The sequence below is a fragment of the Cherax quadricarinatus genome, chromosome 23 (assembly GCF_038502225.1).
Source record: "Cherax quadricarinatus isolate ZL_2023a chromosome 23, ASM3850222v1, whole genome shotgun sequence".
NCBI lineage: Eukaryota > Metazoa > Arthropoda > Malacostraca > Decapoda > Parastacidae > Cherax > Cherax quadricarinatus.
In genome coordinates this window covers 6,266,272-6,283,872 of record NC_091314.1, presented here as the reverse complement: position 1 = coordinate 6,283,872, position 17,601 = coordinate 6,266,272, and the positions used below count along the sequence as shown (strand labels likewise).

The 17,601-nt window shown below is 35.2% G+C and overlaps 1 protein-coding gene across 1 annotated transcript; it reads left to right on the top strand.

Moving 5' to 3' along the window:
• Nucleotides 1–1,544: 1,544 nt before the first annotated feature.
• On the top strand, nucleotides 1,545–17,376 carry LOC128685769 (NECAP-like protein CG9132). Its single transcript, XM_053772402.2, has 5 exons — nucleotides 1,545–1,673; nucleotides 4,469–4,674; nucleotides 5,019–5,209; nucleotides 6,566–6,837; nucleotides 6,975–17,376. The coding sequence occupies exons 1-5, from the start codon at nucleotides 1,588–1,590 to the stop codon at nucleotides 7,018–7,020; spliced, it is 801 nt and encodes a 266-aa protein (XP_053628377.1). The 5' UTR covers nucleotides 1,545–1,587; the 3' UTR covers nucleotides 7,021–17,376.
• Nucleotides 17,377–17,601: the final 225 nt, after the last annotated feature.

The window sequence follows — 17,601 nt, the reverse complement described above, 5'->3', positions numbered from 1 at the left end:
TTAATTCTGATAACAAAAGAATGTTAGCCAATATAGCTTATTTTCATTAAGGTTAATTCATCTGCTTTGCCAGGATGCCATTCACAATAGTCAGTCAACATCCAGGTGCCTACTTACTGCTAGGTGAAAAAGTGGTAACATGAGTAAGGAGTAAGTTTATTTAGGTATAGGTACACATAAGTACAATTAACACACCTAGTAACATGTGTAAATTACCTAGGATAACCCGAAAGTGACTTATTTCCATTGAGGACCTTGTAACATCTTATTATTGAAAGCCTAGCTCTAAGATAGGGTGGCCCGTGGCCTGGTAGGCAACACTCGCTTCTCACGCTGTATCCGTGGTTCGATCCCCGGCAAGGGTGAAAAAATTGGGCGTGTTTCCTTACACCTGTTACCCCGTTCACCTAGCAAGCAAGTAGGTACCTGGGTGTTAGCCGACTGGTGTGGGTCGCATCCTGGGGGACAAGATTGAGGACCCCAATGGAAATGAGACGGTTATCCTAGATGGCTAACCCTCCGGGGTTAAAAATCCCAACAAAATTATATCTCTCTTAGAAATCATCTCCTCCCATTCAAGGATCGAACTCGGGTTCATTGGTTGTGAACCATAGGCACTACCAAAGGAACTATTCTGTTATCACGCATTATTTTCTTATTTCAAATACAAGCAAGCTATCTGTCCCCTGGCACAGACTACTATATATCTGGACAAATTGTTTTTCTGGGTGATATTAGCCAAAAATATTTACTTTGGGACATGCAGCAAGTCAGGGCTAATCAGGGGTTAATATTAACGCTTCTTTTTTTCTTCTGTTCTTTTTCTTTCCCTTTCTTCTTTTTCTTCAGGATTTGTGAAGTTTCCTTGCAGTTTCAACAACATTTACAGCGAACGTAAGTGTAAACAAAGGTGTCCTAGTACCATATCACCTGTTGGCGGAGGAAGGTTAAATCGCATTAGGTTATTTTCAGTTGGGTTTCATTAGGTTATATATTTCTCACATATACATAACATAAAAAAATGTCTATGATAAAATAACCTAATATTGAACATTTATATTATTATTACAATAAAAAAAGAAGCGCTAAACCACAAGGGCCATACAGCTGAACATTTGTATTATTATTATTATAATCAAAAAGAAGCGCTAAGCCACAAGGACTATACAGCTGAACATTTGTAGCAATAAATTAACTCCAAATACCCACAAAGACCAGGTCTCCATAATTAGCAGTGAGTCTGTTTTTGGACTTATAATATCTACAGTGGTTTTATAGATAAATAAAAGTCATTTTGCCTAAAATCTTAATATTATTGCTTTTCAGGTTAATTGAATTTGCCGGTTTTGTGGTTCATCGTGTTTACTCCATTAGTTCCAGAGGGCATTGTAAACTTTCTGCTCCTCAATATACTATTCTTAATAGCCTTCGTTTACTAAATATCTAGTAAATAAACTTAGATATTTATATAAATATTTGATGTATTTAAAATCACCATTAATGCTGCAAAGTATGATACTGAAATTAGTAAAAATTAAGTTGTTTATAACCCGGATATAATAGTCTGTCTTGTGTGAAGTGTCAGCAATGGATGACTACGAGAGCGTACTGCTTGTAAAATCAGAGGTTTTCGTGTACAAAATTCCACCGAGGTCCACTAACAGAGGCTACAGGTAACATAACTAGGCCTGTTTTGACCCAGATAGGTTGGTGGAGGCGTGGCGAGTAGCGTTGTATGTGGCCAACTGGTGTCCAGGGAGGGCCTGGCCCTTCATGGGGGCGTTGTAGCAAGGGTCAACCCTTGGCCCTCACTCACACACTCGTGTACATTTGTTTCTGGTGTATGTGCTTGTAGTGGAGACTTTCTACAGCTGAGTTGTGTGTAATAACGTTTAGACTGGTGATATACTGGTGAGTGATGGCACCAACGGAAATAAGTCACAGTTTACCAATTTAGGATAACCTAGGTTAATTTACACAAATTACTGTGCGAAATAAATGAAGAAAAAACACACGTATATTGAATCTGCATAAGAACTTGTATATAGATCATGACCTCATAGCTCGGTGGTAACACATTTCCCTCAAGTGATAAGACCCAGGCACAATATCGGGTGAGGTGAGACACATAGTTAAGCCATATCTCTCGCCAGCCCATGACACCTGTGACTTAACCTTTATGGGTCGTATTCTGGGGGTAATCTGAATAAACTCTCACTGTGATGTGTTCTAGCAGTCAACAGATGCCTAGGATCTAGTCAGCTCTGTTTGTTCATATCCTGCAGGAAAACCCACAATGAAAACTCGTGCTGTGCTTTGCTGAGTAACCATGTCTTAGGTGTAGGAAGGGTTTAAAAGAGAGTAGAAGGAATATAAAAGTGTAGAGAAAGTTTAAGAGGGTGGAGGAGAGGTTTAAGAAGGTATGGAGAAATTACCTTTAATGTGGGAGCAAGGGGGTTGTGGTCCCTCTCTCCCTCTTTCCCATAGCGCTCGAGATGGAGGGGGATCATATATCATACTCAAAGGAAGGGGTTATGATCCCCTTGCTTCCCCCTGTTGGAGGTAATTTCAAAATTCCACAAAAGGTGAAGAAGTTTGAGAAGGTGAAAGTGAAGCTTAAGAGGGGTGAAGGAGAGGTTTAAGAAGGATATCTCTTTTAACACAATTCATTAAGGCTAAAATAGTGTTTTCTATACCATGACCCAACCTAGCCAAATAGAGTTGACCTTAAAGTTTTTATTGAATAATTAAATTCAAAATGATCATGAGGCAGATGTAAATAGGGTACCATGAGTGCTTCATACAAATATCATCCCTCTTCCTGCAGATGTATAAAAGGCATCTCTGTTTGGCCATTCAATGGGGAGTCTTTCAGACAATCATTTAAAATAATGAATTCAAGGAGCTGAACACCTTCATCAAGGCTAAGGGATTGAACACCTTAGAATTGCCTCTCCACTTCTTCCACTCTCTGTGGTATATAAGTTGCTTTTGTATTCACTTGAAAAAATCTTGCTGTTCAGGCAAAATATTTGGGCAGTAGAGATTCCCAAGTGTTGCACATGCTGTACAAGCAAGTGGAATTAATGCTTTCATCAACCCATGGTGCATCGTCTCTCATTGCCATGGATGGTTCTGTGTGTGTGTGTGTGTGTGTGTGTGTGTGTGTGTGTGTGTGTGTGTGTGTGTGTGTGTGTGTGTGTCTGTGTGTGTGTCTGTGTGTGTGTGTGTCTGTCTGTCTGTCTGTCTGTCTCTGTGTCTGTCTCTGTGTCTGTCTCTGTCTGTGTGTGTCTGTCTGTGTCTGTGTCTGTGTCTCGCTTGTTGCTACGGAACATTTCTCATAATCTCGTGTATGCCCAAGAGTATTGTGTATAGTATATCCATAATAGCCAGTCTGCTGTTGGCTACAAGAGGGTGTAAGTGACATCACTCACTGCATTTGTAATGTGATTAGAAGTCCATGTTCTGAAGGGATTATTGTATTTAAAATACTTTGACCCAAAAGTTAATTTTTTGCATTTGTAAAGGACATGTACAGTATTTGTATCATGTGTCTATGCATCTGTATGGTATATTTATGAAAAAAATGCCATCAAGTAAAATACCCATTTTGATGTAACAATACAGTCTGTAAAAGCTCTAACTTACAAATTTTTATTCATGTGTTTCATTGATTAGCATGATTACTTTCATGAAGAATGGGCTGGTGGTTGAATCACAGATAAGTCCTCCCTCTTCATACTGTTACAGGCACAATAGCTCTTTGATGCTGGGTCAGCCTATATGGTGGCAAGTTTGAACAACCTCATTGTCTGACATAAACTCGGCAAGGAAATGTTGTGCCTGTATTGTAGGGAGATTTTCTCTTGTCAGAATTTCTGCCATTAGTAGCTAGTGATGTTTAACAAATTATGAATATTGTTTTGGTACAGCTAATGTACTTGTAATTGTTTTGATTCTATTGCAGTTAAATCTGTAATGATAGCAGTAAAATGGTATCTATTGCCAACAACTAATTGTTAAATAGTAACTTTAAAGGTAAAATTCTCTAAAAACCAAATGGTTCTAGTACTTTGTAAATTATACATTTAAATCCACAAGTCTCTATTGTGTGTAATTTCAATTTGCTATTCCTAATTCTTATATAGACACTATTTTGCAATTTTACAGATAGTTCAGGTTTAGTCTCTATCTTTGCACTCATAAAAGTTTGTGCTACATTTTCTTTACTTTATGAATGACTGAAGGCAGAGTTGTATACTCTCAGGGCAAAGGTAAGGAGTAGAGTACAGTGCTGTGTACTATATGTATTTACAAACCAACTCATTCTTTAGTCTGGAGTTAGTACAGTACTACTATGTTGTTATTGGTATATTTGTTAGGCAAAAATTGTCTCATGAACATGGAAAATGAACTTTTTTCCTTCATACTACTTACCTGCATGACCCACATTAATTTTTTTCTTCAGAGCAGCAGACTGGAATCTAGGTGATCCAGACTGGACAGGACGAATGCGACTCGTGAACAGAAAGAATGAATGTATTGTAAAACTAGAAGACAAGACAACAGGAGAACTGTTTGCCAAGTGTCCCATTGATAAATACCCAGGAGTGGCCATCGAATCTGTTACAGATTCTTCACGTTATTTTGTTCTTAGAATACAGGATGAAGGAGGTAATGTTATGAACCTGCATTTTAGTATATCTTAGAGTAAATTGTATACCTTTGATGCATGCATCTAGTCAGGTGTATACTAATTTTTGCTCAACAGCTAAAGATTAAGTGATGTTAAATAAGCATTAGTTACATATAATAACTATTTTGATTTAATGCCAAATAAATGCAAACAAGAAATTCAATAGTATAAACAAGCTTGTTGCATGGTACTCTGAATAACTCAACACATTTTGCTGATTACATAAAGATGGATTATCAGATGACTTAAAAATCTGCATAGCTTGTTTCTTCTGTGATATGATTGAATGGTTTTACTTGAAATTTTATTGATGTTTCATCAGGAAGAGCGGCATTTATTGGGATAGGCTTTGGAGATAGGTCCGACAGCTTTGATTTAAATGTAGCCCTTCAAGATCACTTCAAATGGGTCAAGAAAGAAGAAGAAGCTGAGAAAGAAAAAGAAGAAGGGAAGCCCAGCCTTGATCTAGGTTTCAAGGATGGTCAGACAATTAAAATCAATATGAAAATAACAGTAAGTGCAATTATATATAATTTTACCTATGTGTGTGCCTGTGTTCATTAGATTCTCTCTTGTAAGGTAGTTATGATAATAGATTTGTTATTTGTGTACAACTTTTAGTAATTTGGCACACTGCCTTGTATCCCATTCCAGCTGTATATCACTGAATGAATATTAATTTTTACCATACGTGTCATAAGAGGCGATTAAAATGCCGGGAGCAAGGGCATAGTAACCCCTTCTCCTGTGTACATTACTGAACTTATGAAGAGAAACTTGTTTTTCTTTTTAGTCAGCCCTGCCTTGGTGGGATATGGCTGGTTTGTTGAAAGAAGAAGAATTCCAAAAATATGGATGAGAGAACACTAATACGTACACTTATCATGTCTATTGAATTTTTCGGTCCTGGGACCTTGGTTACTCCAGCTGATACATAAGGAGAAGAAAGCACAGAATATGTGTATATGGAGAATGAAAGTCATAGGTGAAGGTCAAGTAAAGGCTTTGGGTCATATAATTGCTGCAAAATGTGGCAGCTGAGAAGCAGCTTTGAGCAGTATCATATGTACGAAAGTTGTCGTGTATTTGCCAGCCCTTTGTTCTATGGTGTTGGAAATAGTAAGGCTGCTTCAATTCATTGGAGCCTACCCCTAAAAAAATTCTATGGATCATTTGTGTGTTGTTGCAGTGCATGAGATGGCCCTCTTGAGACCTGGGTATGACACAGTCATTACTTGTGTTCCTTGATTACAGACATTAGAGTTTTTCATCACATACGAAAAAATTCCTCTCCATTTCTACAAAGAACTTGTTAATCCTTTGCATGGTATGGTGTATAATCCTGTCACTGTTGGGTGTGTCATAGAGATCTTTCTTTCTGGTGAAGTCTCTGATGGAAGACATGGCCATGACAGCCATATGGATGTTGCTTCCAGAAAGAGGCCTGCATGGTATTGATGGTCACTTCTTTTCCAGGTAGTTAAGTATATCAGAAAAATGGTAGTGTCGACAGTATGACAAATGAAGCAGAGGAGTCTTTGTTGTATAACATTTCACCATAAATTTGCCTTATCCTAGAGTAGGGAAGGGACAGTGCAGTTTACCTCCCCAACTGCAACATCAGTTGCAGTTGGGGAGGTAAACTGATTGAAATGACAGCACACTTTTGACAAGACAGTGATTGAATGAATGATGGTGAAACATTTCCCTTTTTTGGGGGAGTCACCCTGTCTTGATGTGAGATGAAATTTGAGGTAAAAATAAAATAATAAAAATGTCTTGTTTAGCAAATAACCTGCATTGTGTGGCATAATTAAAACCACAATAACTCTTTTAGTAGAGTGTTACTTATCCTGAAAATTTCAACAGAAAAAGGAAGGCCAAGAAGGTATCAACCGCCCAAAACCCAAAGGAGGCTCTGCTGGTTTAGGACTCTTACCACCACCTCCAGGTGGAGTGAAGTTAGCGCCACCTCCAGGTGCTGCAGGTACCTCTCCACCAAGTGCAACTAGTAATTTAGATATATTGGGAGATTTATCAGATGCGCCAAGCAGTCCTGCATCTCTTCCAGGAGCAGCAAGTAATACTGGTGAATCTTGGGGTGATTTTGCCAGTGCTGCCATCAGACCTCCACCCCCAAGGTTAGATTATGTAATAGTGTACCAGTTTACTGCTTAAGTTTGTAACTATCCCTGCTGAGTTGTGATCTATTCAATTTTCAGGAACTAGCTAAATTGATATGCAAGTACTACATTTAAACTTTTGTTTTCCTCTTCAGTAACCCACCAAGTGGAGGATCTGGAAGTGGCTGGGTCACCTTTTAAGCTTTCAACAAGCATGGACAAGTTCTGATGCAATAACCACAGAGAAACATTGCATGAAAAAAATTGTCTGTAGATAGTATTCTTAGTTTCTGAAAATAAATGTGTTAGTGGTTCAGTTACTTGCCATGTACATAGGATTCTAGTTTGTTATATTGATCTGTTTAGAACACAATATAAAAAATTCAAAAGGGTTTTTATTTTATACATTTAATGAGCAGTGTGCTGGTATATTTAACTGAAAGTGTGTTCATATTTCATTGGCTTGAAAAAGCTATTGTAATAATTTCATTTTACATAAACACGTAAGCATATATGCAAATAATTGTGATTTCTTCCATGTGTATACCAAAAGGCAATTTAGAAGTATTATTTAAAAAAATTTCATATATTATCAGTAGGTTTAAGAGAGCCTTATCGTATTCATTTATATCGTGGTCTTGCGTTTGTATTGGGCAACATTATCTTCAGAAATAAAATTAGCATTGTTGAAAGATTTATTATTTTCAAGTGCAGCTTGTGAATTACCACCTTTGTTTGCCAGAAATAAATTATATTTTTGTAATGTTTAAGTACTTTTAATTATTGTTACTTTCAGATTTGTAAAATTAAAAATAATTTCTAAGTGATGTGAAACAGCATCCAAAACAGCCACTCAAGGCTCCTCTGCTCGTAGATGAGATTTAATTGCTAATTATATGGCATGTTTAGTTGTGTTGTTTTACACGGTACTTAAAATAGGAGGCAGTTTTCTCATATAATTTTGATAGGAGGTTCACATTATATCCACTCAATGGCACTTTTCTTTTTATTTGCAGCCATGTGTTTTGTCCACATCATTTATATCAAACTTGCATTATGTAGATTACACTTGTTTTGTTAGTTTATGCTGATTAAGGAACTGAATATTTCATATCAAGGCTACAGTATCACTTGAAATTAGATAAAAATGTGAAGCTGTATATTTTTAACAGTTTTATCATGATAAACTGGTTTTCATGTATTGCTGTATATAAAAATATTTGGTTTCTCTAGTAATGCAATTATAACTTTCAAGGTATTGGATATGAAGAATACATGATATTTGTAGGTTATCTTTTACTTTTATAAAGATATAGATGGTAAAGGTATCAGGTACCAGAAGCATTAATTAATAAATTATTGAGACAAGTTATTCTATTAGTAATAACCATTTCTGTATTGTTGAAATGACTTAATTTTCCTGGTCTGAGTAGGAGTTATATGCATCAAATTTAATATAACAAGAAGATATTTATACCAATGTGTCCAGTTTTTTCTTTTTTTTTTCTTGAGCATGAATATGTTCTTTTTTTAACACTAAAGTATACTTAAATGATTTAGTTGCAGTTGACCTTATTCAGAAATGGTTTTCAAAGACTTACTTTTAATATTACGAATAACTTTGACAATTATTGAAGTATCTGTGGATGATGTGTTTATTGTTGCCTCAGTATACTCTACATTTGGTGCAAGTCCTTTTTGGATGGGGGACTGGATTGCATGAGCATTGGCTTGTTGCTAACTACACATGGCTGGATCTGTGCCATTTCACTGACATACCCATTTTGGGAAGTCTCATAAAAGCAGTGAATTAATAAAGATGGGAAATAAAAGAATGTCAGCCTACCAGTCAGTCAGGGTTCTTAGAAAAATGCATAGGCTTAATATTACCAATAAAAAATATATATTTATAGTTGATACCAAATAAAAGCAAAGTTCGATACCCTGCCATACTCCGTAAATCAAGCAACTTGTAGGATTCATTAAAATATATGTATCTGAAATTTTGCAGCACCAAGAAAAGTGGTTTCAGCAAAGATAATTTATGGGTATCAGTTCACTAATTAGATGCGTCGAATCTACCGAAACATTTTGGCTGCCTTTGTGTGTGTATTCTTCAAGGAATGGTTTTAGCATTTGTCAAAGCATCTACATACCAATATGCTTTTATTTGTACCCAGTCAAAAGTCTAGATGCATCTTATTAACCCTTCATTGTGAGATCACCGAGATATATACTGTCTGTTATCTTATTTGCTTTCATGGTCTGCATGAGCATGAGACCTATAGCAAAATTGCAGATGTTAGTAAAGCTGATGTCTTGATCATTATACTGTACTTTTAATCTCCACCTTCAGACTTTTTTTTTTTCTTTTCCCTATATTGTCACCCTGTTCATTTCTTTCCCATCTCTCCTTGCTAAGTGGTGATACCAACATGTGCTCTTCCTTGAGCATTTTGAATTTCATATATACTATTGATGTGTATTCTAATGTCTCCAAATTTTCTTGACAGTGAGATGCACAGCTCTTTTTCTTAATTTATTTTCAATGTAGATTTATATGCACCTTTTGCATCTATCATCTACATTGCTTCCATCTCTGCTTCCTCCTCCTCTGTTGTAGTCTTTGACTTAGTGCATTACCAGCTCTTCAGAGCTTTTGATGCTGCATCTCATCATTTTTCCTATTTCACACTAGTTGTGTAGTCTCTTCAGAAAACACAAGAGCATTGGCCTTTGCATTTTCATTCTTGCACTCTTCTGTTGATTTGGAATTGTTGACAATGCCTTTCACCTGAGTTAGGGACCAATGAGCTGTTGTTAAATCAGTAAAGGCCCTGACAAGTGATTAAAAAGGCAATGCAGTTAAGTCTGATGGTACATTTCACTTACGAGTTTAATGTACCATTAAAGAATACAGTACACTGCATTAAGTACCTTTTTAACAATCTGTTGTTGAAGAAATAACAAAAAAGTTTCAGGCCAACATTTCATCACTGCTGGGTGAGAGAAACCATATTCTAGTGACTGTCTATTAGCTACACTACAGTTTTGCATGGTCAACTTGTGGAGTGACCCAGCGTATCTGAAACCTGTCAGGTATTGTTAGTTTAACACCTTTTAATTGATTGTACACAGTTTATCAAATAGCACACTGGTGCCCTCACTTTGCCTGCTCTTTAGAAAAACCCCATCTTCAGTGTAGACACGTGAAAGTAATAACCGAGTTGTCATACAATCTGTTATTTAAACTTTTGCTACATGAATATACCCTTCACATTACTACTACTCTCCCATGTAGTTCTTTGGCCTGCAAAGACTGGCTGTTTGTGAATAGATCTTTCAAACATATTAATTTGAAAACTGCTTTTTAAGAGCCTTAACAGAATAATTTAGAAAATTATGGTACACAACTTGTATTACACCTATTCAGATGTATATGGCACCAACACTGAGCCCCCACACTTGATTATTTATCCTTATTGGTCTCCTTGCTACCCTATACCCCATCCCCTCTGCACTGTATGACCCTTGTAGGTTTAGTGCTTCTTTTTGATTATAATAATAATACCCTTATTGGTTTAGCACTTCCTCATGAATACTATAAATTTTATAAATATTACTAAAGCTGTTACCATTGTGGTGCTTTATTACACTTCTTCAGTCAACATCTCCAGACCCCTTGTAAGAGTTTCTTTGTCAGCTCTCTCTCTCATGTGTTTGTGTGTGTTGCTTGTTGCCTACTATCTTAGGAAGTCTCTCTGGTCCAAGTCTACCCACATCCTCATCCACTCTTGATTTCTCGGTTCTCTGCTTTGAACTTTCTTGCTCTTCTTTGATCACTAGTATTTAGATATTCTCTGTTGTGTTCAGTAATGGCTCAAAATACTGTGCTGGAGTGGCATGCTTGGCATTTTTTCCTGATTGTATAATCCAGGACCAGTTGCTGTAGGTGCCTAACATTTTCACAGTATTTCTATTATGTACACTGCTGCTATATCTGCCTCTTTGTTGTAGTATCAGATTTGTAGTGCACTGTAAGCAATTCAAACCTTTAATTCCTTACATCAGCATTTAATGCATGCTGTGCTGCATCTTTAACCTGTGAGTGGACAAAGTCCAAGCGACGATCAGTAGACTTAAGACATTTTCCACACCCTTGTTCTGAATGACCCACATGGGTTTAGCACATCCTGAAAAATAATTCAACAGGCAAAAGGTTTGTTTTTTGCTGGATCATACTGGAGTTTGGGGTAAGAAACTTGCAGATTTTTCTTTGCTTTTCTTAACTGAGGACCTGTAAATCTCTTATATACTACACATACTATTTTCTAGTGGTAACTTGACAACTTGCAAGATTGTTGGAAACTTTGGCTTCATTAATCAGAATCATGTTTTTAATTAAACCATAATTGGACTCTCTTCCCTCCCTCCATTGTTTTCAGTTGTGGGGATATATTTGCAATATACTCTTGTAACTGCATTAGTCACAGACATACATGGTCATATTATGGGGTTGCCCCTTGCCAACATATAAGAACTGTAAGTTAATTCTTAGTCTGAATAGCCCCATTCAATGGAGAGGACTGATTTCATTTTTTGGCTCTCATTCAATGTCCTGACATTGTTAGTCTGTTTTGCCTTCCCTCTGATAGTCTACCTTTAATATAGATTCTCTCAAAAATCTTTTAAGAACTTTACTGCATTAACTATTGCTGTATGACGCTTGTAGGTTTAGTGCTTATTTTTGATGATAATAAAATGCACTAACTATTGATTTTTGATCACCTAAACACCTTTACATCTCTACCTCTGCCATCAGCTTTTTCCTTGCAGTATAGTGATGAATGACCCATGTGGTTTAGTACTTAGTAATATCAAACCATACCTGCAAACACAGACAAGTCCATACATATGCATACAAATTAACTAAGAACTGGCAAAATTAAACTAGAAAGCTTTCTTTGCAGAGAGAGTTATAAAATAACAATGGTTTACAGAAGGGCAATAAATGCCACAACCACTGGAAACCTTAAAATATCTTATGATAGGAGGTGGGACACTATAAGCTTGGCTCTGCTCTTTGGATTTTCCACTTCCCATGAATATACTGAACAGTAATAATGTAATAACTACAAATTAGCTATACATGTAATCACAAACAAGCTATTTACACATCAGTTGTGATTTGTGATGAACAGATCCCTTGTTTCAATTCAATATACAGTATTTACCCTTTGCTTAATAATGAATATTTTTTAACTCATTTATTTAGTATTCTTTCCTTATGTACAAGGTACTGAGGTAACATAGACTGCATTGTGCATAGTGGTTTGGTTAGGAGCATCCTCAGCTGGCACACTGAGGGTCCGGGATTGATCCCTGGCAAGGGTGAAATGTTGGGCAAATTTCCTTATGCCTTCTGCCCCTGTTCACCCAGCAGCAAATAGGTACCTGGGTATTAGTCGACTGTTGTGGGTTGCATCTTGAGAGATAAGATTAACTTAAATTGCCTGAAATGTTCTGCATAACCAGGGTTTTTTTTTTTTTGTAGTATGCCAGTGATGTCAACTAGGTCTTATGTCATTAGTTTCATGTACTTGAAGAAATAAAGGTAATTATTCTAAGAAATTTTATTTTGTTTTTGAATGTAGAATTTGTCTAATGCATTTTGTAGCAAGTTATATTATCTAAAATAATTTTACTATATATTCATAAATATTAAAATGCGATTCATAAATTTGGTCAAACATGTAATTCTAATAAGTTGTTACTGTTACTAGCAGTTATGCAGATGTAGTGAATGCAATGTATGTACTTAGATCGTTGTTATCAGTAGGTAATTAAGGAAGTGTTACTGGTGTGAATCTTGCGAGTAACTAGTTTTTTGTTTGGTTTAACATGGACTGGTATAAAGGAAACTGTAGTCATAATATTTAGTGGAGTAGAATAAGAGATAGGTTTGGAAGACCTGAAGTATTGCCTTTGTTCCAAATCACCTTCCCTTGCTGGGAAGCTAATTGTTGTGTTTTGGATAGTTAAAACATTACATACAATAAGCCAGTCTCTTGTTGTATGTTTCAGTGGTGTGATGCAGTTTCATTCCTGTTTAAATATAAGAGGAGATAAATGTTGGTGTATTGTTTGAGTCCTTTCCCAAGTATTTAAGCAGAAAAGCCTTTTAGTTTAGAGAAATACTTTATTAGTAAGGTCCCACAAATTTTTCAGTAAGCCCTTTCCTGTTATAGTTACATAGCCAGGGATATTTAATTTCCTTTAATAACTTCTAACAACTGTATAAATGCAGTTTATATTTGTTTGAAGAAAAGTACTGTACTGTACTGTATATATACTATATATTAAGGTGAGTGTGCATGAGTAAATGAGTGACGGAGAGAGTACTCGCTCACCTATACGTACATGTATGTGGTTGCAGAGGTTGAGTCATAGCTTTTGGCTGTGTGTGTGTGTGCTTGTGTGCGTGTGTGTGTGTGTGTGTGGTGTGTGTTATATCTGGCCATCTCCTATCCAGGCAGGGTGACCTGAAAAAGAAGAAATGTTTTCTTGAAGTTATTCTTTTTACATTTAGTAATTTATACAGGAGAATGGGTTACTAGCCCCTTGCTTCTGGCAATATATATAATATGTGTGTGTGTGTGTATACATTTATATATGTACATAGGAACCTCAGTACTCGAACTTAATTCGTTCCAGAAGCCTGTTCGAGGGCTGATCTGTTTGAGTACTGAACAAATTTTTCCCAACCAATTTTCTATTTTGTTGGCTATCACTAATCTTCTTTAGACCCCATGATGACTTATTTATAAAAAAATGAGAAGAAACATGGAATAGTTTACAGCAAAGTTTTGGCAGGTCATATTTGTTTCATCGAGTGCCAAGCAAAAGGTCAACTACCAAGCATTTTTTTTTACCAAAGCATTTGAATATTGAATTGCTCAAGTAGGGAGCTGTTCAAGTACCAAGGTTCCACTGTATATTTATAAAACATACACACACTACATACATATACAGTATAAGCTGTCACTATGATATATTTTTAAATATATGAAGATGACCATGATACACTGGTAACTACACATACCCATCAAAACACAGGTATAATCAAAGAATTATAAAAGGATTTGATATTGTATTCATGGAAATAGCCATTGTCTTCAGCTACAAAACAGCTTTATATGAGCATAATGTACTGTATTTTCTACAAACAAGTATATGAGCCTCTACCTTTAAAAAATTATAGCTAGAGCTAGCCATTCTTTCAAAATGAAGGCCTTTGACAGTAGTGTGTGGCTTATATGTACTATAGCTTACTTTGAAGGTGACTGCCATTGACTGTTGTCTGAATATGTGATTGTCAAGGAATATTGTCCAATAATATCTATTTTATAGAGTAATGTTGGCTAAAGTATGTTGTGATGTGTGTGTGTTTGCAAGAGTAGAAAATTCATGTTTCTGTGTAAATTTTCAAATGGGTGAAATGAACTCTACAGGTATTGGATAAACAATAAGTTAACAAAAATTTAGGAAGTTTTCCTATATGCAAAATTAATTATATAGTGTAGAAAAATTGCTTAGTATGAATGGGATATTTTCAAGAATAATAATAAAGGCATCATAAAGTAATGTATTACTAATTTATATAGAATATTGTATAAGAAAATTTTATTGGGTTTTAATTTTTCCTAACAATTATGGTAGGTGCAAAGACTAGTAATAATATGGTTTTTTTAGACCAGTTAGAGCAAAACTGTTGAAAGAGAATTAAATTGAATCTCAGTTCAGTGGAAGTGGTTTAATGATACAATGTATGATATCTTGATAAGATTAACATTCTTTATTGTAATACACTTTAATGTTATACAGACAGCACCTGTGTCAGAAAACAAAGTATAATTCATGGCTACAGGATGTACAGTATGATTCTCGATATGGCTGGAACCATTCACAAATGAAATAATGTTGTTCAGTCAAATAAATTGGTATATTTGTCATGTTTTGAAATTTTGATGCAAAATTTTTTTTTTTTTTTAAATTCTGTAGCCATGATTCACAAATAAGCCACGCTTTGGAGAGGAAACCTTAGCAAACACTTTGGTCCATCTTGGATCATTATTAAGTCAACAGTTGTTATTATGATTTCATGAGTCAGTTGTTAGTTGTTAATGGTCCAGGACTAATTGAAACATCATCTAAAGTTTCCTCTTCAAAGTGTGGGTTATATGTGAATCATGGTTACAAAATTACAAAAACAATTCTCTTGTCCATCAAATTTTCAGAAAAGTAGCAAATAGAATATGCTATTTTCTGAGATTGAATAACATTGTTCCATAGCTTTCTGCAGATTTTATTTTTTAATTCCAAAATTTTCATTCCATGTGTTGACAAATTACAGTCACTTTAGATTTGTCATTTTAATTAATGTTGACTTTCTAAGTTAGTAATGGATAGTAAATTTAAAATCAGTTAACTCATGACATAAGCAATTTAATTGTCATTCTATAATGTTATTTTATGTATTTTTTTTTATTAAAGAGCAATTGTTATTGGAGTATATAATTGTGAAGATATCTTTTGAATGACATGAGTTTAGTGGTAACTGGAAAGACAGGATAGTACTTTTTATTCCAAAGAATGTGTAAGGAATGGGAAAGGGAGACAGCTTTCCATTTTACTCTTAAGTTTAGATACTAAAATATATCAAAATTGAATTGAAATGTATATTAGAAAAGGCCATACCCTTCATATGTTCATCTTCCCTGGCTTTTTCTAATACATTAACATCACCTGTAGATTTAAATTTAGTAGATTAAAGATTAAATATGTTTGCATATCCACATTCCTATAATCATCTAAAAACAAAGAAAGCCAAGTCCTGGATATAGCATTCTGTGACTGAATAAAGGCTTAAGCTAATTTCTAATTGAGGATTCATGCAATGGGTCACCTTTTTTTTTGGGGGAGGAGGCACTTGTCTGTTCTGCAGTGGTGAATTTACCAATAAGCAGATAAGGGCCACGACTATCAAGAGGCCTCCCATATTGTTAACTATTTGTTTCCTAACCCTTGCATGAGCCGCTCCCATATCTGTAAAATTTGACAGTTTGTGGTCATATGGGGTACCCATGCAATCATAAATATTTTTTTGCTATTATATAAACTATTTCAGTTCTGAAATAATAATGTAAATTTCTAAGTTCTTATATTTTGTTCAGTATTTATTTTTGAAAAATCAATTTATACAACACCAAGCTTTCAGCAGGCCAGCAACAGTCATGCACTCAGTCATACAGTATATCTGGCTCAAATGTTAATATATAATTTCTGCTAGTACAACAGCTAAACGTTGTTTTGCTTAGGGCTTCAAACCTCTTAATCTGCTACTGCTTGTCTGTTGTACATTAGTTTTATGAATGTGAAATGGTGTATATAATGTAATTTTATTTTTATATCAAGTACAGTGCTGTACGTATATATGGAAATATTTTTCATAGTAATCTATCAGTAAATTATCTTTATTTTGGTATGCTACATAAATTCAAATGTGCCCTACCTTGCATAGTTTTTTTTGGGGGAGGGGAAGACTTAATTTGTTTGTGTAATGGGAAATATATTAAACACATTTACTGTTTTGCACACGAGCTCATCATCTGCACTTTTACCCCCAGTGTCAGGACTCCTTTGCCATGCAGTGCTGAGTAACCCATACAAGTTTAGCATTTTTCATAAAGAACATTTATATCTGATTGGTGTATTTCATTAAGGTGTGATTGTATCAGTCATGAAAAGGAAAAAATGTTAATTTCATCATTATTTTATTTGTACTTACCCTAAATTTATCATAATTAGAAATAATTTTAATTCTGGACGTGGTAAGTACACGAGAATGCTGGCGCTCTGAAGAAGTATGGGGATGTTAAAGAGTGGAGAGTCATTTGAGTTGTGGTGTCTGTTCACTTCAAGCAAGACATCTATTGAGTAAATGATGGTGGATGTTTCCTTTATTGAGTAACCGTATCTTGCTGGGAAATGTGGTCAAAAAAAAAAAAAGGTTAATATATGAACATGAAACAAAAACCCTGGTTTTCTATTCATTGCTTGTACTGTATATCTCTTCACTAAACTTACGCAAATTATTAACTTCCTATAGAAGTGTAACAATTATGCTGTTATCTCGGGGAGTTTAGAAGTTAATATACATTATAATTTTCAATGCTTTTTAATTATTTAGTGACTTTAGATCCTTATTTACAAAATGCTGTATTTTAAAAATCTTGACATGAGAAGGCAATATTGTGTCAGAAATATAATTGAGTTTTTGGGCACTGCCACATTTATCCCTTATTGGTTTCTGTTAAGAAAGTGTCTTCCATAAAGTTGTATTTTTTCCAACTTTTATTTTAAGCTTATAAGTAAATAATTAATAAATAAATGATACCCTTTGCCAGTGGTAACATGTGCAGTACAGTACATATAAGTAAAGCTTTGGAGAGACGTGATTTTAGTGGTTGTGCAGATATAAATAAAGATTGAGTTGGCTTTAAGGGCTTTTATATCCATTTTAACTGAACATCTGATTTTATATTTTAATAGTTCATGATTTAATCATTTAATATAGAATACATCATACAATGTGTATGATCCTTTTCCTTTTAAACCAGACAACATTATTATCACATTTATGGAGGTGAGTGCCAAACCCATAGAAGTCTGACCGCGGGTTCAAACCCCACCCGTGGTATGGTGAGTCAGATGGCCACCCCA

Excerpts from the sequence above, each read along its gene's own strand:
- LOC128685769 (XM_053772402.2), top strand. The coding sequence starts at position 1,588 with ATGGATGACTACGAGAGCGTACTGCTTGTAAAATCAGAGGTTTTCGTG. Across the intron at positions 4,675-5,018 it reads TAGAATACAGGATGAAGGAG|GAAGAGCGGCATTTATTGGG; the intron begins GTAATGTTATGA and ends ATGTTTCATCAG. Across the intron at positions 6,838-6,974 it reads ATCAGACCTCCACCCCCAAG|TAACCCACCAAGTGGAGGAT; the intron begins GTTAGATTATGT and ends TTTCCTCTTCAG.